The sequence below is a fragment of the Lipophrys pholis genome (assembly GCF_963383615.2).
Source record: "Lipophrys pholis genome assembly, chromosome: 1".
Lineage (NCBI taxonomy): Eukaryota > Metazoa > Chordata > Actinopteri > Blenniiformes > Blenniidae > Lipophrys > Lipophrys pholis.
The window spans coordinates 51,336,724-51,362,292 of record NC_137635.1 but is presented as its reverse complement, the minus strand read 5'-3'; the positions used below and the strand labels follow the sequence as shown (position 1 = coordinate 51,362,292).

Genomic DNA, 25,569 nt, shown 5'->3' with positions numbered 1-25,569 from the left:
CAAGCACACTGCTTTTTAAACAGGAGTATTCTTCCAAAAAAAGAAGCCTCTCTGTGAAACACGTGCAGTGCTGCGATATTGGTTTGTTTGTTTTTTCTTCCAACATGTGCAGCTCTAGGTTGCTTGCTGAGCAAACAAAAGTGCACGCTATGCACAAAAAGGAACTTTAACCCGAGAGAGAGAGAGAGAGAGAGGAGAGAGAGAGAGAGAGAGAGAGAGAGAGAGAGAGAGAGAGAGAGAGAGAGAGAGAGAGAGAGAGAGAGAGAGAGAGGAGAGAGAGAGAGAGAGAGAGAGAGAGAGAGAGAGAGAGAGGAGAGAGAGAGAGAGAGAGAGAGAGAGAGAGAGAGAGACTGCACCTTAACCCATTTATTGAGCGGATTGTGGGGGAAGAATGAGCGCGGTTCAAATTGTCCAGACTTTTGTTTGTTTCGGGTGAAAAGCATTTGCACACAGTCGACGTCCCACTCAGCTTCTGTGGAGGTTTCACCGTCTCCACCATCAATTCAAGCCATCAACCGAGTTGTGCAAGTTAGTGAAAGTCCCACAAAGTTACTTTATTTATTAGGGAAGTCAGTCAATACTTGGTAATGTCCTCCCTTTAGTGTATCCAGGTTAATAAGGTGCAAATAGCTGTGTCATTGTAGTTTTAGCATTATCATCAGCTGAGCTGTCAGTTCTGTGAGGGTCAGTCTAATGTTATTATTAATTCCAGAGAAAGTTAAATAAAGGGATTAATAAAGTACTTCTGTTTCTGATCTGTCAAGGAGGAAGATGCTTTATATTCAGGATCTTAGTGGGAGGAAGATGCTCTATAATCTGAATGTCAGTTGGAGGAAGATGCTATCTGGATGTCAGTGGGAAGGAAGATGCTCTATAATCTGGTCACCAGTCATTAACACACAGAATCAAAAAATGAGCTACTTTGTGGCTTTTCTGAATAAAATCTCCGCAGTGACGCAGAGCCGGGCTGCGTCTCCTGCGTCTTTCACCATATGGTGGAAAATCAAAATCTGCCTTCAAAGTCCAGACCTGGCGCACGCACAACACACGCGCGCGCACACACACCCACACACCCACACACACCCCCCCCCACACACACACACAAGTTTAGATTGAGCGCCATCCATCAGCGTGCACATAAAAACTGTCAGAGCACCGAGAGCGATACAGGTAAGGAGAGGAGCCAACAAAGAATGCTGTCTGTCTGGCTGCACCAACAAACAAGAATCCTCCACCGACACAAAGGAAGCCATTTACACACACACACACACACACACACACACACACACACACACACACACACACACACACACACACACACACACACACACACACACACACACACACACACACACACACACACACACACACACACACACACACACACACACACACACACACACACACACACACACACACACACACACACACACACACACACACACACACACACACACACACACACACACACACACACACACACACACACACACAGCTCCTATTTTTTTTCTGCGCTCGTGGCCCCTTGAGCCTCGTCCGTGTGCAAAGAGATTAATGCCTGTGGTAAGCTGAGGGCACCGCCGAGAGAACGCACCTCATTACAGCCAACAGTCGGGGACAGTGAAGGCCAGAGAAAGGATATCTTAGCGCCGCTGTGGGACGCGGTACTTCACCATCAGGAGGGACGGCGGCATCGAGACACACGATAGTGCTACAACATATATCCTGAATTTGTTTAAAGAAAAGTCCGAAAGCACAAAGACATTACCATCATCTGTGTATGTGTTAGTATTTAACACAAATCGTATCGTTTTCACAATATTCAACCACAACACAATAGACAAAGACAGATTCATTCTGATTCAGTCTTTTTCAAAACACATCACGACTCTTTCTTGAACTAAATCTCGCGCTCTTTAAAGTAAACACTGTCAAAGCTAGACCTTTACTCTTTAAGACATAACTTGGACTTATTGAACCTTAAGAAAGTCACAGATCTTAAGTCTTGGAGTCGTCAAACACATGGAATCTTTAGAGGACAATAAAGTTCTTTAATAGATTGATTCAAGATTTTTTGACCTCGACCCCTTTTTTCCTTTGACGCCTTCAAATTATCTTGCTCTACATATGAAAAAAAAAAAGGAAATCTAAAAAAATATTTTGAAAAAACTAAAAATCTGAAAAATATCGGCAAATGTTTTTTTTTTGATATTTAAAATAATTTCAAAATAATTTTTCTCATAGGAAAATAAGAAAATATAAACTGATAATTACGTCTCAAAATCATTTAAAATACACAAAAAATAGTAATAAATGACATTAGGTCATTATTGAATGTTCCCAGACGGCTACAACAATGTGCACCCCAAGTACCTTTTCTCATATTTAAGCTGGAAACATGACTGCATTCCTCTCCAGAGCTCTCTCTCTCTCTCTTTCTCTCTCTCTTTCAAAGACAGGAGGAGAATGGTCAGCGTGTTATTTGCATGAAGCATCAGCGCGGCGGGCGATGAAACCAACTTTTGTCTCGTCCTGAAAAATTCATGTCAAGGGTTACAGACAGACGCGTCATCGAGCTCTTTACAATGCACGACTATGAAGCAGTCATGTGATGTGTGTGTGTGTGTGTCATATTCCTGCACTCCGCGCGCGCACACACACACACACACAGCATGCACAGGCATGCCACTTCCCATTCAGACAGAGAAAGTGAGCAATCACTTCACTCGGGACATGTCAGGAGACGTTTGCTGGCTTTTAAAAGCAGTGAAATAAACTGGAGCATGTGTGGAGAAAACTTCAACGTGTCGTCAGGATCTGGACGATCTGGACTTTCTGAAGCAGTCAATCCACAATCCACAATCCACACACGCACACACACATACCCAACGTTCAGCCAGCAGCTCGCAGTGTGTCTGTGTTTACTGTAAAACTGCATTAGTGAGCAGCGCCGTGATGCTGAGCTATAGGCACTAGGAGCCTTGTGCTGCGACGCTGGAAAGGCGAGCTCACGCTGATGGAGCTCTGTGGTATAAATAGCCGCGCAGCATCAGATGACCCTGTAGCCAGCGGCTAGGCTAGCCTGCAGCTCAGAGCCGACATATAGATCCGCTTACGCACCACGCAGCTAAATGCTAACTAGCCTCATGCAAGTTACTGTCGGCGTGGTACTTCTTCCAGGAAGTTACCGGTGCTGTGCCACTTAGTGAAGAATAGTACTTCATTAAAAGATACTTGGTCGTACATCACAGTAAATTACTTTTTTTTTTTCCCCAGACGTTGCACATTCCTCAAAGTTTGACTTGTTATTATAAATGAAAAGTTATCGGCATTGTGCACGATTAAACTTGTTAATTCACCAAAAGGAGAAAGTTACTACTGAAAATTAGTACATAAGATCTACTAGCGACTTTGTTGGAAGTAGTAGTTTTTTGTTGTGTTGCTGTGAAACTTTAGCTCAGATGAGGTTACATCAGTTAAGGGGAGGAAGACGCCCGATAATCTGGATGTTAGTTCAAGTTGCGTCAGTTAGTGTTTGCATTTACATGAATCATATCATGACCTCATGTTTACCCCATAATGTGTAATAAGTAATTAGTTACATGGGTCTTTCAGCAACAAGTGACAGACATAATTTCTCAGAGTTCCACTTGAAACAGGAAAAGTTTCTCTGCTGTTGACGGTGTCGTCGTTTCACCTCCTCAGACATGAAAAGAATCTCACTTTCTCTCCCCGGTGTAATCTGCACATTCCTCTCGGTCTTCACGTTCCACCTCATTCTCCTTAAACTACATGCTCGGAGTCTGAAACCGCGCGGCTGTCACTTCTGTTTTTTTTTTGTTTTTTTTCCTCCTCTGTGAGTCAGACGCAGCGTAGGTGTCACATCACATCAGCCGGCTCCATCTCCACGGGTCGATCCTGCCGGAACGAGAAGCAGCCGCGCGCAAATTGCCTCGCCGTCGGGAAAAGAGAGGCTCTCGCATATCCTCCAAAGTGAGATAGATGCCCCGACTGGAGCCAATGAAGTCACATATGAGGGGTCCGAACGGTGTGCTGGTGCGTTTGTGATTCACAAGGGGGGGGGGGGGCATAAAGTGTGCGCGGCCTTTTTGTTTCGGATCGAGAAGAATCGAGCCGAGGCTCCGGTTTGCATGACACAAGACTTAATTGCACTGAAGTGATGAGAAAGGAGAGCGGGATTAGTGTAATGTCTCCGGTGCAAACACAGCTGAAGCTGGGATTTGGCTCCGGCTTTCCCTTTGTAAGCCGAGTCAAACAAAGCGAGCCAACCACACAAGGTCAGGTGGTTTTCCCGGCATGTCACATGACTGACGGGAGCGTCGGGGTCACGGCCCCCCCCCCCCCCCCCCCCGTTAGCATGTAGCCCCCCCACCACCTCCATGCCAACGCAATAAATTCTCTCGGCAGAATGCCTTGAAATGAAAGTATTGAGCGTGCCCCAGTAATGTGTTATTGAACGACTCTGTTCCCACTCCGGGGGCAGCTCTCGTCGAGTTTTGTCAATACCGAGGAGCCGCAGGGGCAAATATCATGTGACAGAGGCCACACGTGATTAGACATAAGGGTGGGCGGTATGGCAACGCTATGCAAAGTTCAAACATGCATCAAGCACGCGCTGTACAGGAGGAGTCGATGACACTTTACGCTCCATCGTTTTCATCTCAGAAGGAGCTCTAACGAGGAAATCAATTAAAATCACCCTCCTGTAAAAGTGCAGAGCGAAAGGAGGCGATGCTAAAAACAGCAAAAAAGAGAAGTCAGTTGATTGGGGGAACAATTTGACTTTTCATTTTAGATTCTCAAATAAGGAACTCTGAAGAGCTGGAATTAATCAGCATCTGATGGAAGGAACCTTGTTCACTGTGATTTCAAGAGAATCTACAATCTAAATTTGCTTCATGCAACGGCAATGCTTAGCAGACTGTAATTTTACAGGGGAAATCCACAAGCACCATGACATAACATTAAGACCCCCTGCATAGGGCCGTGCACTTTCTGACTCCAGTAGACCTGAAACCTACACGTTTCTTTGAACCATTCCTGAATCATTTGTAGTTTTCGACAAGCCAATACTAGTTGAAAATAGTTCGAAAACTAGTTACCACCCAGAACGCAAATGGTTTGATCTCCCGTCAAAGAGCCTATGAAAGTAAAAAAAAAACAACACACGACCAGCCAGCAGTTTCTATCCAGAAGCAATCAGCAGACTGAACTCTGCAATGTTTTCATGGACTATGCATCAACCAACACTGTGCAGCACCTGCTGACTGTAATGGCTGCTTATGTTTAAGCTCTATGCACATGTGAACACTGTAGGCGTGAGTTGTGAGCGTGCGTGCAAGCCAGTTCTTCAGAAAGTGTCAATTGTCTCAGGCAGCGCAACTCGGTGACAGTGAAGGAATCTTTATGAAAACTGGTGTCCAACAGTGCAAAAGCAGTATGAACTAGCGCCGTGTCAGGGTTACATTATGTTGCTGGAAGAGGCCGTCGGGTGGAACTTTTTCCATGAGGGTGTGAACGTGGTCTGTAGCAATGCGCCGTGTCAATGTCACATCTACATAGATTGCAATTTTCGGAAAAGACAGCCAAAAAGTAGGAATTATATCTGCAGAATCCACACAGGTGGTATTAATTATATGGACCTATGATGTATCTAATTATTAATTTCCAAAATGAAATGAGAAAAAGAAATGTATTACCCTTAAGAAGCAAACCCCCGCCCCTCCCCCAAAACACCCATTTCTGCCTTTCCCGACAGATGTTTTCCTTCTTTGGACCACCTTTGATAATTAACCGACCACTGCAGACCGGTACAACCCAACGAGAGATGCTTCCACCCAGCGGTTGTCAAACTCGAGCAGAAGAACGAGTGACTGTGAGGATCTGAACCTCCAGCTCCAGGACAAAATGTGGACTTGTTGCCTTGTGTGGTCCAAAACACCATCAAGAGAATCTCCACCCGTCAGTACTCATGCTATACCCTCGTGGTTTCGGGGCGAAGTGTACAACTTCTTCACTCTATGACAAATACTTCTTGGTGCACGTTGAAAGCTTGCATGCAGCACATTTTACCAAGGTGATTCAGCTTCCTCGGTAAACTAATCGTTTGCCTTTGAAGGGGGGGAAAGATGACCGACCGAGAGCAGAGACGGGAGAAAAGTAAACTAATTAAAAAGAACACGTCGTTGAAGTTTGCGTCGCAGGAATGTTCGACTCCATCAAACTGTTGAGCAACGCCGTCCCGTCCGTTTCCCCGAGCAGCAGGCAGAGGATTAACTCGACCATAAAGTGGTGAAAACAATGGCTGCAGATGGCAAGTCCGTTTAAATACGATACCACGCCGTACCATCCCCTGTGGCTCCGCCCCCTCGCCGGCTCCTTTGTCCTGACCGCACAGTCCGTCTATTATGGGCGAGCGGTTAAGCCTTTCAAGGTGTACAGTGTGGAGTAAATTAGAGCGACAAGGACACGGAGGGCCCCTTCCTTCATCATTTGCACCTCGTCTGCCTGCTCGTCCACGACCTCCCTCCTCGCCGCTCAATTACCGCGACCGCAGAGGCTTTTAAAGAGCCGGCAAAGAGGCCAGAAGGTTCCTTAAAACTGCCACCAATCTGGAGGCAGGATGTTTGAAGCGGGACTAGGTCTTTAGATTATCGATCAGCTTCTCGGGGAAACTCGGGCTGCTGCAGTTTCAATCCCCAAATTCTGTTCCTTGGTTTCTGTTAAGTTTACAAACTGGTGGGTTCTCCGTAAAGGGAATCTAATCCAAGTGTGTTTGGTTTAATAAATGTGAAGAGGTGCAACATGTGCAAATACACATATTGTGAAAAAGTGGCTGAAGCGCAATAAATGAGGATTCAAAAAGAATCCAAAAAGAAAGAAAAGAGGAATTAATTGACATTCATGTTTAAAAATGGGCAAACGCAATACTTTAATTCATATTGTGCACCTCTATAATATACATTTTCAACAGTGATGTGATGTTATAAATAGGAGATTTTTTTTTTTTTTCATGGGCAAGTGCATCAAACATAATTTTTTTCATTTTAAAATAAGATTTATAGCCGTTGGTCGGTTCATATAAAGTTGCAGAGATGCTTTTTAAAGGGCAACTAACCATATATTGCAAATACATACAAGTTTTGAAAGCTTTTTTGATGTTGAAAATACCATAATCAGAGCTCAAATATGAAGAACAAAAAAACTGTATTTAAGTTTTTATAAAAAATATAAACTTTTGTCCATATTTGGTTTATTTACATTTTTTATTCATATATTTATTAATTTATGACATTCTACACAGTATAAAATAAATATAATGTAACAGTTCAATATTATTTTTAACTCCATGCAAAACATAGGTTTTGGTTAATTATTATTGTGTGCGTGTATATATATATATATATATATATATATATATATATATATATATAAATAAAATTTTATCAAAAATAGGAACAATTGCTAATATTATTTTATTTAATATTGTCTTCCTCCTCCTCACATGAGGAAAAAAATTGAAAATACATTTTTTTGATAATTCATTTTTTTGTTAATACAATTAAATGTCACGTGAGAAAATTTGTACAAAACTTTTTTTTGGGATCTTTATTTTTATATTAATCAATTTGCCAAATATCTTTAATTTGAATTTGATTCAGGAATATAATTAGAGTGAACAAACCTACATATCTGAATTTTATAACCAAAAAAATTTTCTTAAAACTTTATTAATGTATTAATCTTTATCTATTGTTAATTAATGTAATATTACTCACTTATGATTTTGTAATTCATTGTTCTTCTGAAGGATTTTAGTATCCAAAGAGGAACTTCCTGCAACCAGAGCCGCTCCTGCTTCGTACACATGAAGCTGAACAAACCAGTCCGACCGCCAGGCGCTAATATTTCATCCTGAAGCGTCCCGCGTGCGAGCATTCTGCTTCCTGCACTATTTTCTGCAGCTCTCATGCTCCAAAAACTGTTTTATGCAATTATTCAAAATAGAGATGTTCCGACAAATGTGAAATTAAAAATAAAAAAATACATTTTTAAAGTAACAGAAGCATACTTTTTTTTAAAAACCATCAATCAGATGCTCTTTTGGGCAAAAATATTCAACATAGCCAAAGTGCAGAGAGATGACTGATACATGCACACAAAGCTTTCAATACCTTCGGTTCATTTAGATTTTTCCCTGGTGGACACGCCCACTCCCACCAACTTACAAAAGCAGAAGCCTTAAAAATCTATTTTCCCAGGTCTGCACTGGATCCCAGTTAGTGGAAAATATGACTTTAACAACCCCAGGGCTGAAAAGCTTTGAGGTGATCTGTGGCACCAGGCAAGGAGGACCCAGACCCGAGGTGAAGAAGCACACATTAAAGGTACATGTGAACCACAACCTAGCTGTAGACGTTATACAATACATTATCTTGTACTGTAAAAACCCTCTTTTTTCTACATTAGCTTTCTCCTTTTTTTCTCTAAATAAACAGTGTCCTAACCAACTGACTAATGAGGTCTTGTGGGATTCGATCCCAACTCTGCTTTTCTCGCCTTGAGGCCACCACTGCCCCGATCAGTGGATGTCGCTCTGTGGCAAGGCTCTCGATCCATCCAACAGGGGCAGCGTGGGGTTTCGTGCCTTGCTCAAGGACACTTTAACACGTGGAGATGGGAATCCGAACCTGCAACCTTCCGTATGAGAAATGATCCACTCAACCAACCGAGCCACAGCCACCCCATTAGCATTACGTATGACGGCTCATGTTACTCCTATCGCTGCAGCCAATAGACATGCTGGATTGAATTTTTAAGCCCCGCCTCTTTCTCAGTCAAGAATTCAAACTAAATGCACCCGGGTCCTTTGCCAACCCCTGGAATAGAGAAATGAATGAAAGTTTACTCACTGAGGACGTAGAGCGATAGGTTGATCCCCGCCAGGCAGAAGCCCTCAAAGAAGCGCAGCGTGCTGAACATGGGCACGTTGACGGAAAAAGCTACGGTCAGTCCGAACACCAGCATGAACAGCACCGATATGATGAGCACGGGATGTCGGCCGAACCTGCGGAAAAAAGAAAAAAATACAAACGGCGGGAGGACGCGGCGCTCAGGAAAACTCTGCTTGGTTTTTATATAAGAGTGGAGAAGAACTTACCAGTCAGCGAGTATTCCAAACACCAGATATCCAAAGATGGACCCCACCAGGAGGGAAAACTTCGCAATGTGCACTTTCCACGCCGAGTCGCACACCAGACTCCACTGCAGGGACAAACAAGTAGAGGGTGTTAACGATTTAGATTTGTTTTGGGTGCTCTAGACTCACACAGAGATGAAGCATGGGTGCATGGGTTTCCTCCCAGAGTCCAAAGAAACGTGAATTTGAGGCCGATCAAAACCAACTGTCATCGTTTCCATAAATCAAGGTAATCTGAGCTTTACAAAGCGGATGGTATCAATGAAATGTAGGTAAATAACAATATGTTTCAATTAAAAATGGATCGTTTTGGATACCTATGGCACTTTTTTTCCACAAATTTCTGGGATTTATCCTTAATACACTCGTGTGATTGGAAAAATGCAGATTTTTGTTTTTTGTAGATTTTTCTTCAAGGGGTCATATTATGCAGCTTTTCAACACCTTCACATGGAGCTCTATGGTCCAAAAACGTTGTATTCAAATTTTATTGCCCCAAATCCAGCTTTTCCTTGATTTTCCTCCATTTGAATATTGGATCATAGGAGCCGCATTCAGAATCTGCTGTGTTTGTGTGAGCTGGACTGGCTCCGCCCACACATTGCCCATCTTGGGAAGAGGAGCAAGCACTTCCTCTCGTGGTGCCATGTGCCAAAGCAGAGCTGCCGAATTGTGGGAGGAGTCAAAGGGACGGCCTACCTTGATTGGGATTGGCTAAACCCCCCCCCGATAACACTGTATAGGGTTTGATTTCTGATTGGCTGGTTGGAGCAACACACTTTTTAAAAACTGAAACAAGCCGGGGAGAGAGAGAGGACAGACTTTCTTCACGTCTGGGCCGTCATTCCAGGTATGCGGACGATTATTACTGTTGGAAAACCTTTAAGAAATAAGTTTTGCATAATATGACCTCTTTGAATAAATGTTTGAAGCAGCATTCCTGCCTATTAACGTGTCAGATTTGAGCCACACAGTGTGGAAACCAGACTTCTTCATCGACTTAGCAGCGAGGACGATCCTCGTTATCATCAGTAACGATAAGAATCCTTCCCCTCACAGACAGACCAATCCAATCTTTGTCAGCTCCATTGAACGGTTCCGGAAGGAGAGGAACGCTGCACGTTCATCCGTCTGGATGCAACCAGCCAAGAGAAGTAACCCTGTTAGCACCAATAATTGACTGAGTCCTTTTCATCATGGTCAGACAGAAGCGTCTGATCTGGATCTCAGTTATTGCTGCCGATTAATGTCTTGACGCTGTACAGGGCTGCAGCCGACTGAAGGAGCCTGGAGATAACATTTTTAGCTGTAAAAAAATAAGTGAGTCAGCATTTAATTCATTTCTGTCACAAAATGACTTAGTTTAAGTGTTTGCGATTAAAGTCTCTCTTCCTTAAAAGTGTCAGCAATGTACACAAAAGTAAACTCACAAAGCCAGCAGTGGTAGAAAAAAAAAGAGAAAGATAAATCAGTTAAAACGAAAAACACGGCTTCATTGAAGCAATGGAAACAAATAATAAAGCTGAATTCATATTGTGCAGTGAAAAATTGGCAAATGAAAGTTTTTGAAACTGAAGTGGCACCAGTTCACCAAACACCCTGAGAAGGTGTGTAAACCCAAAGAGTTTGTGGTTTCAGAATAGAACAAAGGTTCAGGGTGTGGTGGAGGTTAAATCGCCCAGGGTTACAATGATAAAACTTTGGAGGCTCGGAACCACTGCTCATGGTCAACTCTGGTCATGGAAAGAGCCTGTCCCGCAAGCCCCTAAGAAAGCATGATAAGGGATTCTAATTGCATAAGGCGTGTTGCAGCAGGTAAACATATAAAACATACAAGACCAGGATTTAACACTCCTGCTGTAGACGGACCTACAATCCCCAGTCGGTCAGCAACAGTCCTTCAATTGGAGGAATGGTGCACATGAATCATTTTTGCATGAATTGAATTGCAGGTCTAATCCAAATTAACACCGACAATTACTACAACTGATCTGAGGGCTTCGTGCTTCGTGGGTATCTCTACATCTACCACGAGATGTCAGAAACAGTTCTAATTGAATCATTGCTGGAACAGAGAATAATAATGTTGTGTATGAACCCAATAGGGAGCATGACTCCATTAGGACAAATCAACTAACAAAATCCTCGTCATGGACCGACTGAACCTCAATCTCAGGTTGCATTTCCCTCTTTGAGCTGCATGGCGGTGATGCTCTGTCTGTGGAAGATGTAAACTCGTCTTGACTGGTCACCAAACATCCCGGAAGCGTTGCACGGTCGGTGAAACGGTGCATGTTTTATCCTCTTGGATGAACCCTCAAAGAGATAACGGAATACCTATGGAAGAATGCTGGCTACACATCCTTTGAGTAACCCGATGGCCAAATTACACTGTGCTTCTGTGACTCTTGGCACCTTAATGGACAATAGCTGTGACGTTTCTGTGTTTTTCTTTAATGCCCAGGAAAGTAACAAAAGATTATCGGCTCACGTGATGATAAGTCGAACAAGAAACAAGAAACTGAAGAGGAACCGTGAAAATCTCCTTCATATGTAGGCTATTTCAGGTCATCCACGCTCCTATGGTATGAGGAAATAAGTGTTCCGCTTGTTGGTTATTTCTGTGCAAAATACACGTGACACTTTTTTTAAATTGCATAATTGCAGTTCAAGATGCGGTTTGGGGAGATATTGACTCAGCAAGTTGCTCCTCCACAAGCTGACGTAGATGCAAATCTCAGATTCTCAGATCACGTGTCACATTTAAGTTTGGAGAATCCCCCCCCCCCACCCTTTTTTTTTTTTTTGTCCTTTGGAAATAAACACCGTGATCTATATTTGTGGATGGTGAATAATGGGGGTCAAATCCTCATGAGCAAACACTTATGACTGTGGGTGTTTTTCCGAGGCTCCTGTGAGGAGCTGTCAAGCGATTCCCGGTGACTCAGCCTCGTCTCATTTTTCCCTCCACAGCAGAGTCGGTCCTACAGCGCAAACAAAGCTGTGTGTACCTGCCTTCGCATGCACCAAACACTCCCTTCGCTCCCCCCCCTCCCCTTTCTCTCGCTCACCAGTAGCTACAAGTTGTGACAAACATCCTTCAAAGACAGCACAAGTAATAATCGTCAAGCGGCACGATAAACAACAGAGCACAATAGAAACATGTGAGCTTTCCCACTGTAAAAAAAAAATTTAATAATAAAATAAAATCAGGTTTTCAGTCAATTCTAAAGCGGGATTTTCTTGATTTGTCAAATAGTAACTTCATTCAACCTAAAGTTTTGGACTTTCAATCTCACGTTGGGGAAAAAAAAGAAACCGTAGACGTAATTTAGAAACTACAAATAAATTTAATCTATTCAATATCTGCCTGCAGTGGTTCCACTGCAAAGACGAGCAGGAGTCCTATTTAAAATGAGTTTGTTCACATTTACTAACAGAAGAATGGAAGGAGACTCGCTTTATGTAAATACGCTGAATGCCACTATATGGCCTATATCTATAATATGACACACTTTTAAATGTCACTTATTCAGCTACATATCTTGGAAAACTGAAATATGAATTGTGTCCTAAAGATCATTTCACATGTGCGATACCTCAACAGAGAGATGTGTGAATGACTTCAAGCAAACTTTATTTATATACAACTTGCAAACGAGATCCAGAGCACTCCACAAGACAAATAATAATAATAAAAAATTAATCTTAGGTTTCTTAACTTCAAGGAAATTGAAGGATTGAATCAGCTTGGTAAATTTCTAATTGAAATAAATTCATATTCTGAAATTTATTTGATTAAGTCCCTTGTTTCCCACTTTTTGTCTACTGAAGTTCCTCCTACCAGCATCATTTTCCTTCTTTCCCTTTTTCTGCTTGTATGTTCGAAATAAAGATTCATTCATTCATCGTTAACGTTTGAAATCCTTCAAAACAGGTGGTCACATCTGGGGTGTAACAAAATCATCTTTATCTGAGGAATGTGGGTTAACAGATACAGTCAACCAGTCGCTCCAACGTCAGGCGTTTTATAGACTCACACAGTATTGACTTCCTTCTTCGCTGAAAAAAAAGGAACTCTACTCTTCATATTCGGATGTATGGATGTATAAAAACTGTGACGTTTGTACTGTTTGAAGCCATCCCTTTTCTTTTCTTTTTTATGAATATACACAGCAAACATGTCAAGGTGGTCCCTGACTTTGGAACAACTGATATGAAAGACTCTTAAATACATGACATTATGGTGCAGTTAAAAGATATTACCTTTCTTCTCAAAGGTGCATATTATGTGTTCCATGTCTCTGTGCAGGTGCATAGCACAGGCAAGGCTGATCGACTAACTTTAAATAAGTCATATCTGCCAAGCAAACTTCCCTTTGAAAATAAACAGCTGTTGGACGGCTGAGAAAGGTGTATTTTTATTAGTACAGTAATTAAACTCTGTGCCGGAACACAACATGTAGCTTGTTCTTGCATTTGTCTTCAGAAGGACACCAACCTCTCATAACCTCTGCCATAGTGACCTGTTCAGAATGGAACGCTCCAGGATTACCCAGAGCCACCCAGCCATCACATGATCCAGGCATGCCACTCATTCATGGTTTCAGTATCGATGTCCGCATAGGAAAGAAGAAGAAAAAAAAAAGAAAAAGACAAGAGGGAGGGAAACAAGTTCCCATTGCACAATCACAGAACAACCAAGGGTATTTCAAAAGAAAACAGAAGCTGCCTTCCCTCGGGACTGTGACTAACCAACAAAAATCACTGATTTGAAGCTTTCTGTTGGGGGAAGCGGAACTGTGAGCTGAAGTTTGGTGACTCTGCAGAACAGATGACCGATGCTGTAAACACCAACGTCAGCGCGGCCAAGTCACAGGTTAATAGCGACGTCTCAAGAAGCGTTAGGACAAGGCTTCAAGATCTGAGATAAATTTCACTGCCATCAGAAACATCAGGTTTCTGAATCGGACGTCAAAAATGCAAAATCTCTTATCACTTAGGAGACAGAGGAATTTGAATGTGTCGACTTCAGATGGACCACAAATCTGCGTGTGCAAATTTGACGAATGTTAGCTCAGTTGTAAACTTGTAAAGTTTCACAAAGTCACTCAGATTACATCTTTATGGTACATCTTGCAAAATATTTTGTGTTCCAAAGAGAAAAAAGACAAACAAGTGTAACCTTCGCTTGCCCACGCTCTGCCCATACTTCTACATGTAGGTCAGAGTTATCGACAAAACCGGACTGGGATCAGTTGTTTCATCTAATTTTACATCATTCAATCAGTACCAAAACAAAACCATGGCATTCCATCCTGAACTGGCCACAAGTTGACTCCAATAAAATATGTCAACACATCTACATTTCTGGCATGAAGCAAACATGTTGATATGAATTTCACTGTAAATAAAAACAACATTTTTCTTTTTTGAACAGAAAATATGGCTTAATCAAGGTTACTTTGCTATAGCCAATAATAATAGGTATACCAAAGTAATATTTCAATGGCTTTTTGGCAAAATTTGTAGAAATGCAAGTGTTTTCCTTTAACAGCACTTGTTTGTTTTTCACACTGCTAGGAAGTTCCTGTCCCACTTTACTTATGCCTTAACAATGCTTACACAGTTTTAAAATGTTACAATAGATGGATTGTGTTTTATTCTCAATAAAAGAAAATTTTGGCACATGTATGCATCTCTTACACAAGAGGCGTTATTTTACATTGAAATGATTTGCTTTGTGGTAAACCACAGTTTTCAGTCTCAATTTTGTCACTCCACCTTCAACGCAATTAGTGAACATTGTTTGTCTCTTCTGGATGTCAGAGAGCAGATAACACAATAAAATGTTTACCAAGACATGTGGTCGACTACACCAAAACCCATTATGCCAAAATAAAGTGATTTTCAATTAAAGTTTACAGTGCAAAGTCCAAACGTGGAAACCTGGTTTGATTTTCAGAAAGTACCCATTATGGGCTTTCAAATCAAAGGGCGGCACAAGAATGAAAATCACCATTAGTAAACTTGCAGGATTTGTTTGGGTTTTTTTCCCACACACTTGGCAATGAACTGCACCTCGGATCTTGAAACTTTTGAAATGTGCCTGCACACAGAGCGAGTAGGACAGATTTTACAAGTCAAAACAGGAAGACATTTTATTCCAAAGCATCTGCCAAATGTCTCAGACTCTTATGATTAGTAGGATAGAAGATGAAAGTGGTAGTAAGTGTTGTAGAAAGTAACCTTGCATTGCTTACTTGTACTAATGCAGTGTTGCTATAAAACATTAGCTCAGCTCACATTAGAGAGAAGATGCTCTATAATCTGAAAAAGATTTATGAGCTAAAAAATAAGCAGCAACAAAACAGCCGAGACAAACTACCAGAATGCAAACCGCTAACTGCTTAGCATGCCAATACAAAACCAGGCTAAAGCTAACCGAGCTAGTTCAGCATCAATTAGGCGCTTATCCTCAAGTTAAATACGTGAAATGGTAACTTGTATTCAGTGTTAGAAGAGGTAGGCTCATGTTTATTTAAAGACTAATGCCACTTCCAGTGAGGCCTCTCGTTCTGCTATCAGCACCGAGTTGATTCAAGATTAATGAGACGCTCTTCTCCTAATAAACGTGAGGTTTAATGGACGAGTAACTCCTAATGCTAAAGCTAACAATGAGCTCAGTGAGCAAGACGGAAGCAAAGCAGGCATTGTTTTATCTATTCTCACGTTTTCGATTTATTTACAGGTCTGCTGATGTGAAGCGCTTTGAAATGCCTGCTTTATCTTAATTTCTTAATCGGTAAGGCACCGCCGCGTAATCTTTGACATGAACCTTTCCAGATCAGCTGTGAGTCAGATCCAGTCCATCTCCAAAGTTAAATCGGTTCCCAAACTACAAAAGTCAAAATATTCGACCAGAACAATTGTCTTTTCACTGGTTTAAATGTTAAAATTATTTCCCTTCCTTACAGGTTTTAACCATATCCTCCAAATCTCCACTCTGCATCGGCTCTCTGTCTATTTTCAAACTGAGTAACTCAATTTTAATCACAACTGTTATATAGGGGCTTACCCCCAACTACAATATGATCCCCGTTCATTCTAAAGTTGAGGATAATAAGGTGGTCGTGTCTTTTCCATCAAGGCTTTAAAACAACCTTCCTGTGGAGATAAAGCCAGAACAACTTCCCTCAAAAAGCTCAATAAAACTAACTTTTACAGACTTGTTTTCAAGCGATAGCGTCTTTAAAAAACCCACCTTTAAATTTCCATTAACCCTTACTGTTAACAGTCTATATAAAAGTACACGATCGGTTGTTCTATAACAAATTATTCCTAAAAACACTGCTTATCCCAGCGAGAACAGATCTCCGAGCAGCTCATCGCTCGCTATTGTCTTCCTAAATTGGGAATAATGACCAGCAGCCAGTGTCTAGGCCAGGGTGGACGAGTACGACTGTTCGCCGACAGAAAATGTAAAACAATGTACTGCAATGTAATGGATCAGGAAGAATCCGCTGGGAGCCTCTTGACCTCTCTCCAACGACTGAGCGCCGATGATCGGTCGACACCGGCGAGGCCCAGACGGCGCTCTCATCAACCACAGCTGCACATTTCTGCACTCGGTGAACTACAGAGTGGTGGGCGGGGGTTTCAAAGGAAACGGAGCAGGCCAGGAGGGAGGGGAAGGACAAGCACATGAGAGTCGGAGCGAGTGGGGGGTGGAGGGGGGGCGATAAAGGAGTATATGATGCAACAAAAGGATGTTTACAGACATGTTGACAATTGCAAAAGGGATAAAGCAGACAGTGAGGTATGGAGCAGATGACGGGCGAGATGGGAAGGGATGCTCGAGAGCGGCTGTGAGGAGGGAGAAGGCAGAAAACACATGGAGAGACTTGCTGCATAGTTACTGCCTAGCAACAGACCATCTCTGAGGTTATCCGACTCCCGTCTGCTTCCAAGTGCAAGTTTTAGAGCCGCTGCCGTACCGAGGGGTTGAAATCCTATAATGTGACGGTAGCGTAGGTGAGGGCAAGCGAGAAAAGCAAACTACTGTGAAAACAGGGCGAACGAGAGCAAACAGATTCTGTAAATATACACACCGCACGCTCTGATCAGCCTTAACAATAGGACTACTGACCGGCGAAGGAAATATCAGTTTCTCTAAAATAAAATTTTAAAAAAATACAGCAATGGAAAGAGGAGGTGTACTACAATCAGGTTTTCTTTAACATGGATGATCGGGTGAGGGGCTCCCATGAGAAATGAACAGCGTCAGGTTGTGTTGTGGGCAGAAGATGAGCTGGTGGAGCAGCCTGACACTTTGGGCAAATGAAAGATAGCTACCTCAATATTGCTAGAGATCACGATATATACAGTCTTCACTGATTGCCTCTTTTAGCTGGATAATCACCCCAAAGCAGGAAAACTACACCTATTTGACATGAGATTCAAAGATATTTGAGACCAGAGTTCAATAGATTTGAGACCAGTTCTGGACTGGTTTGAACCCAGTTCGGGACATTATTTAGATTTTGGCCAACCAAATTAGGCTGTTGACGTGGCCTCCAAATTCCTTAGACGTCAATCCAATGGAGTGGTTGTGGGATGTGCTAGACACACAAGAAGTCTAATCATTAGATTAGACCTCACAACATCCAGGCCTTAAAGGGTTTTTGTCCATCTGAAAATATTTGTCAGGTGGTCACAATGTTATGGCTGATTGCCACATGGTAAAGCAAGAGAGAAAAAGGGAAGCCTACACATGTGACGGTGCGGATGCAACCTCGGGGACTGTAGTATCCAGATCACACTGAATGTCACATGGACGTTTGACAAGTGGGCTGCTGGCGTTTCTGTTTTCCTGTAATCAGCAGTGACGGGAAGCAAAACAACAAACCTTTGTCCGTCAATCTATTATTCATCGGAGTCCCGTTCACTGTAACTACACATCTGTGTCACTGAATTCCATCACACGGTCCTGAAAACAAACTTAGACCACGGCCACGGGTCACATACCCCACAACGTTCCCCCGCTCGTCCCTCCGACTCACCAGCACTTATCAGAAACAACACACGCACACACACACACACACACACACAGAGACAGCCTCAGCAGAGTTTTATCTTCTGGTCACACAAGTGTCTTTCCTTCACAGCTGACGCAGTGAGAGGCGGTCATTGTGCACGGCGGCCTATCTGCGTCGAGGCCTTCGCCTTTCGACAGCTGAGCGCGTTTCAGAGTGTCCCTCGCCGACGGGCGCTCAGTGGAAGGAGCGGGCCAGCTGGGTAAACAACAGTGCGAAAGGGACACGGAGAGCCGAGGCCCGCGTGGGTATCGTCTTTCAGATCTATGGGTGTGCGACCTCCAGCGCGCTGATATTGAGCTCTGGGTGTACCCGCCAAAGCACTTATACAACATGTCTCCCTTATCACTCACACACACACACACACACACACACACACACACACACACACACACACACACACACACACACACACACACACACACAACGCTTTAACCTACACTCTGAGTGATAAAGGTTGCAGTGTTATGGCTCCAGTCACTGGGATGGTCAACAAATCCAGGTATTGATGGGTTATTTCCCAAAAAAAAAAGAAATCAGTTAAAAAAAAAAAAAAAAGGAAAACTTTAAAATATTTCATTAAAACACACAGTGAAAGTTGGCACTTGATTGCACAGCCAGAAGGTCCATGGTTTGAGTCTGAGTTGGGGATTGGCAGCTTTTGAGAGTTTGCATGTTCTCCTCATTTCTCAGTTCACCTCCAACAATCCCAAAACGTGTCTAGGAGTTCCTCGTCGACTCGAGATGTTCCACAGGTGCGACTGCCGGCCTGGAGGCCCTGGCCACGTGTGACCGACTCAGCTGGGATCCTTTCCAGCACCATGATCTCATGGATAAAGCACAAAACTCTAAAAACTGGAGGAGTCCCAGTTAAGCCGACGGCACATGATAAATCTTCAAGTTACAACAGAAGCCATTTAGAACTTAAGTGTTTGAAACAATTACTAATATTTGCAAAAGACAAGATATGTGTTATACAACCATACATTACGACATGATTTGAGGTCAACTGCAGGATTCGAGATCATTCATATTAAAATAAAAGAATGGAATTACGTAGCCCAGAGGGGTCAGTATGTCTGTTCATGAAAGTTCTTTTGTCACTTAACTTAATGAAAAATATATTTACGGGAGAGAAATTAATAAAACGGCATCAATTCTTAAGGGGATAAACTTTTCAAATTGATTCATACAAAACCCAATAAAACTGAATAGTGCTGGGATCAGGAGGCTTTTTTTAAATCCCAAGATAAACATGAAACCTGGAATCAATCGGGTGTTTTGTTGTTGGGATGTGATCATTACAACGTGCTGCACAAAGACAGAAATTGAGGCATCAATCTCCTCCATGTGACTAATAATCAAAAAGATAGAAAGATACAGCACCCAAAGTGAGGAAATAAAATGTCAAATGATGCTACATTTGTAAGGACCATGCATTTAGGGTTTCTTTAAATGTCCTATTTGTTTTCCCAATAGGCTTAAAAGGTTTGGGACCAAAGTAAACAAGATGCTCAAAAGTGGCAATGTCAAAAGATTATTGAATTTGGTGTTTTTTTCACAAGTTTAAATGGTGCGTTTATAATCTAGGTATATCTGGTGGAGACGCTAATCCGATCCTTTAGGAAGGTCCTCAGGCCCGTTCCGTGTGCAGCTGCTGCCCGTCAGAACAGGGCAGGTTGCAGAGAGAGCCGGCCTCTGAGTGATGATACATTCTCATTTCGAAAGGCTCAGCTCAATTAAGACGGACCCTGAGGAGAGCTTTGACTCAATTAGGATGGGTCTCCACATTAACCACTCTGGATCCTCCGCCTCCACGAAAACTCTCCTTTCTGTGTCAACCTGAGATAAGATATGGGACGTTTTTCTCCTGTCGTACAGATTCCTGTGTGGCTCGCAGTGAAACCAGTGCTGTTCATTATTAAACACTCTGCGTCTGAGAGGATCAGCTTTCCTTTTACGAGATCTGGTCAGACCTGCTTCAGAAAGATTTGTGAAGATTCACTAAAGCATAGGATCAATTATAAAACATGAGTAATAATTTGCCTTTAGTATGAAGGAACATCACATACAAAGTGACATGAAAGATACACGATTGAGCAACATTAGCATCAACATGCTTCCACTGTGGATTAGATGAGCTTCAGTTTCTAAGAGCTGTCTGCACGTTGGTCGTTTGTTTCAGCTGTTATTCTCGTCATTCATTTATGAATCTGTTTCTTTCAAGAAAAGATGTCATCCAGATTAGAGCATCTTCTTCCCACTGACTGATGTAACTTCAACTAACATCAAGATTATAGAGCATCTTCCTCCCACTAACATCCAGAATATAGAGCACCTTCCTCCCACTAACATCCAGATTATAGAGCACCTTCCCCCCACTAACACCCAGATTATAGAGCACCTTCCCCCCCACTAACATCCAGATTATAGAGCACCTCCCCCACTAACATCCAGATTATAGAGCACCTTCCTCCCGCTAACATCTAGATTATAGAGCACCTTCCTCCCACTAACATCTAGATTATAGAGCACCTTCCTCCCACTAACATCCAGATTATAGAGCACCTTCCTCCCACTAACATCCAGATTATAGAGCATCTTCCTCCCCCAACTGATGTCACTTAATGAGTAAATCAGTACTAAACTGACCCACACAGCTATGTGCATCATAGTGGGATTTGCTTCATGTGGAACAACAAAAGTAGCACATTTACTTGAGTCGGTATGCAGCAAAGTAATCCGACTACAGCTACTTGTAGAGTATTTGAGTTTTTGTGCGTCTTGCATTAGCAGAGGCCCAGATCTGTTGCAGCATTTTGACAGGGACGCTGCCCGGGCTCCGTCAGTGTTGGCACTCCGCTCTGCTTTTTAGGGATAGAGTGTCACGGATAGCTGAGCCCAGTCATGTGCAGTTATGCCTACGCAATCCAAACACGGAGGAGAAATGCCCAGTCATCACATCCTGCTGCTGCGTAGCGTCACATCTCGGCTTCTCTGTGGTGGGGGAAAACAGGGCGGGGGGGGGGCCTTGGAAGAGCGAGGAACAGGTTGTCGTAGGGGACAAGGCCAAATGACGAGTGCAGACAGTTGGTGTGCATCGGTGTCTCCTGCCGGTGACCTTGTCAGAATGTAGACGGGTGTTGGGGGTGGAGGGTGTCAGGGAGGACACGGGAGTGCCAGACCCGCCACTGATTTGCAGTGGTGGTAGTAGCAACATGACATTCTGGGTATGTGTGCAAAGGCAACACAAATGTTGGTACCTACAAGCCACAATGCCTGCATGACGAGAGAAGGCAGGCGGGGAGTTTGCATTTTTCTTTTCACCCATGAGAGAACTAAAATGTTCAGAATCCACCCAATAAATCTCCCTCACATATGACTTCATATCAGGACAGCTTGGCCGTCTGTACAACCCCACCCCTCAAAATCAGCCGGTGGACACTGAAGCGAAACGAAAATGAATTTAAAAAAAGCACTTCTGGGCTCGCCGGCTAAATCACAAGTCATTTTAGTGGTGAAATGTAAAATCGGGACATTATCACTGATAAGCAGGTGGACTGCTGGCGTGTGACAGTGGGTGTAATCTTGGCGCGAGCCAACCCTCTGCCTCTCTCCAGCTCCAAATCAAACTCTTCCTCAGACGCCTTTTCATTAAGACAGACGTGCCAAATTCTTCAGAAGTGAAGCCGCTTCATATTAGAATGCGGTTTTGCTGCCCCCTGCAAGTGGGCGTCAAGTAATCAGAGTATCTAAGCAGTGGTCCGTGTTGAATATTTCAGCTTCAATCCAAGTATTTGGATTCATTTTATTAATAGGAACGTCAAGTTGGACGGATCCTGAGCGATGTAGGTATGCAGCATCCAGAACAGGAGAAGAGCTGATTGGTGTAACAAGATATTAAAAAAAAAAAAAAAAAAAACTTCCTCCAACCGTGTTGGCTGCAGACACACACGGTCTCTCTCCAGCCGGGCCTGGAACGTTTTAATGATCGGACTGTGAAGGCATCACACACAATCGGACCAAAAGTGTCTACAGTCACAAGTACAAGAGTATCTGCCCCCGGTTGTTTGGTTAGGGCAGTGACGGGGCGGGTGATGTTTGGCCAGGGATGGGATTGCATTATCCTAGAGAGTGCACTAATGACCTTTGCTCCAAATGAAAAAAAACATAAAAAAAATAGGGACATGTGTTTTCTGTGAATGGAGACAAACAGCAGATTCCATTGGCTCTTGTTTGGCTGGTGATGGGTGTGGGTGTGTGTGTGTGGGGGGGGGGGGGGGGGGGGGGGGGTAAACTGTGTGCATCCCTGTTGGGTCAGCTTGTGCAATGACTTGCATGTGTGGCACAGAAGACGGTCCTCCTGCCACTTTTATTATTTTGGATGGGGTGGGGGCGGGGTGGGGGTACCCCATTGTGCAGAACAGATCTGATGGAAGATGCAAGGCGGATGAATGCAATGCCACAATTTCTACATTCATAATATTGGAAACAGGGGGGCCATGAAGTCCATCTTTTGGGTGGGGATGATGGGGGGGATCCTGGCCCACTAGTACCCCCCCTTCCCTCCTCCTCCTCTTCCTCCTCCTCTTCCTCCCCGCCCCAGAACAAACCCGCCCATGTGGATGGTTCCATCACTGATGCATTAACACAATAGAAAGGATTCCCTTCCTCGGCGTTTAGCTTCTTACCTTCGTGACCACGTTTTGCACGAGTCCGGTGTGCAGCTCGAAGGTCCACTCACTGCACCGGCACTGCATGTTGGCCGTGTCATTGTGGCCGCCGAATCCGCCGCCGCCGCTGCTGCTGTAACTTCCATTGGCGTAAATAGACGCCGGTCGCGCGCTGGCGTTTCTCGGCGCGTCCAGCAGCGAGGAGTAGCCGGTACTCTGATTACTCAGGTTCGCCGGCGGCTGCACGCATGTGTTGTTCGGCTGCGCGAGGAGGACATTGTCCGAGTACTGGCTGAATCCGATGAACAGCGCCGGGATCCATGTCAGCACGATCAGCTGTTTCTGGTACTTCCCGAACTCCCCGAGAAACGGCAGCACGTACCCGTCGATGCGCGTCAGCACCCCCGGCGCGGTGCCTTCGGGGGGCACGTAGCCGTTCTCCGGCTGGTGCTCCCCGCTCTCGAGCTGCACCACGGCCATCGCGGGCTTTTCACGATAGATGCCTGCGATGTGAAGCGACGCCGGGGTTGCAGTGCTGCTTATCCCCCCCCACCCTCCTCCTCCTCCTCCTCCGCCTCCTCCTCCTCCACCACCACCGCCGCCCCCTGTCGACTCCACAATGCGTCAATGCCCCCAGCTCCGGCGGTGGAAGCCGTGCGCAGTTAAATCAGTGGCGAGCAAACGAGACGCACCTTATTATTAATATTATTCAAATTATTATTGCGAGGACGCACTTCCCCCCCCCTTGGAGACAAAAAAAAAAAAAAAATACAAAGACGGCCGGCGACGGGAAAACAACAAGTCTATGCGGTGACGCGTCGAGGCGCGCGGCTCATTGCCGCCCCGCGTAGTCTCGCCGCGCGGCGGCGCAGAGCGACTTTATGTGCTTCCTGCGCGAGGCGAGCCACAGGTAACACACCTGCCCATAAACGCCTACGAGCAACTGACGCTACCCTAACATGGCCACCTGTAGGCAGAGCACCGGGAACTAACTACCCCCCCCTCCCAAAATACACACACATACATCCACTGCGCTCTGACAGGCCAATAATCATTAAACATTCTCTTAACTTCCAACACCTTTCTCTCTTTAAACACTCTGCTCATCTCTTTTGACGCAATTCAAAAACAATCAACACATTCAAACAGAATTTACGCACGAGTCTTGCGCATTAAACTACCCCAACGTATGTCAGTGCATTGTTTTGTTTTTTTTCCCGTTTGTAGTCATGCAAACATAAAAAACACACACAAAGTACATATGTCATGTCAACAGGGGGGAGGGAGGAAGAGGAGGAACTAAAGAGCTGCCCCCGCCTTGTTTCCAGCATGTAAAACACTGCCGGGGCAATTGTGCAAGGCAGCACTGGAAGTCCCCCCCTGTCCTGCACGTGGACCATATAAGTGAATCTGCGCATGAGATTTTTTTATGCATTTTTTTTTTCAATTTGTGTTTCTGCAAAGTATTAAAATAAACTCTGTTGTTGGAGATGTCAACAAAGGAAGAATGGATGAAGATAGACACTTCACCTTCTTTTTTTTCCCCCACCATGCAAAACGTGGAGGTGAATTGTGCACGGCAGCATTTTGAATGAATAATTAGCATTTACATCTGTGACCTTTGTCCACACTTTAACCTGTAAAGTCGTATAAACATGCACCGGGTTCATTTCCATTTTTTTGAAAGCGTGGCATAAAATGGAAACATTATTCACTTTGAACATAAGTATTATGACGTCAATATACATACTTAAGTTAGTGAATTTACTGTGTATTTTTTAAGTTTCTTCCGCAACAACATTGATGGGACAATAACGTACTGTGAAGACATACACGAGTATGAAACATGTGATTGATCTACGTTTGTGATTTTTTCTTCTTCACAAAAAGAATCATTTTAAAGAGCCACACTGTTCAATCGGTGTTATTTATATAGAGGATATCTTTATAATCTATAACCTCAAACATAAATCACATATTATACTCTGTCCGGTACAATAAAACTAGTAAATTACTGTAAGTGTTGTGGTGAATAAAGTTTATTTTATGTGTAACTATCTGCATGCATTATGCATTTTTGATGTCCGTAGTGATGCAAAATAAAAAAGCTTTGCACTATAGATGAATAATTTACATTTAAATGACTTTAAAAAGACATGATTTAATCTGTAAGATCACGTCAAATATTTACAGTTTAAATCAGTGGCATCGTTTAACTCCTGACAGATTCAACATGAAAATCCACTAAAATATTTGATCAAATTGTTGGATCAAAAATGAAAGTAGTAAAAAACAAACCACAACGTGTGAGGATTACATTGAATTAAACACACGCTTGTCTATGTATATTTTTGTGTACGTTGTGCATTTCCCATTTGTATTTATGCAAACTATGAAGCAGCGCTGTGGCTGCAGATGTAATGTCCAAGGAGAGGGAAGAGGAAGGGGAAAGTCACTGCCTGTCTTTACAGCGAGTAATACGCTGCCTTCTCAATTAATAAACACAGAAACATATCGATAATTTGTATTTATGCAACTTTATTTTAAATGGTATTTTTGCTGTTTAATCAAACTTTCCAAT

The 25,569-nt window shown here is 43.4% G+C and overlaps 1 protein-coding gene across 2 annotated transcripts in view; it reads right to left on the bottom strand.

The window, feature by feature from the left end:
- Positions 1-23,570, bottom strand: part of LOC308116753 (solute carrier family 22 member 23-like) — a 44,761-nt gene extending 21,191 nt beyond the window's left edge. The window contains exons 1-3 of one of the 2 annotated variants that reach the window (XM_080475120.1): positions 23,007-23,570; positions 9,182-9,285; positions 8,934-9,088 (exon numbers count right to left, since the gene is read on the bottom strand). In XM_080475120.1, coding sequence (XP_080331246.1) covers positions 8,934-9,088; positions 9,182-9,285; positions 23,007-23,468 — 721 coding nt within the window. In that variant the 5' untranslated portion in view covers positions 23,469-23,570. Of the gene's footprint in view, positions 1-8,933; positions 9,089-9,181; positions 9,286-18,247; positions 18,271-23,006 lie in introns of those variants that run through there. The other variant, XM_080475121.1, reaches the window with a different exon arrangement.
- Between the last annotated feature and the right edge of the window lie 1,999 nt (positions 23,571-25,569).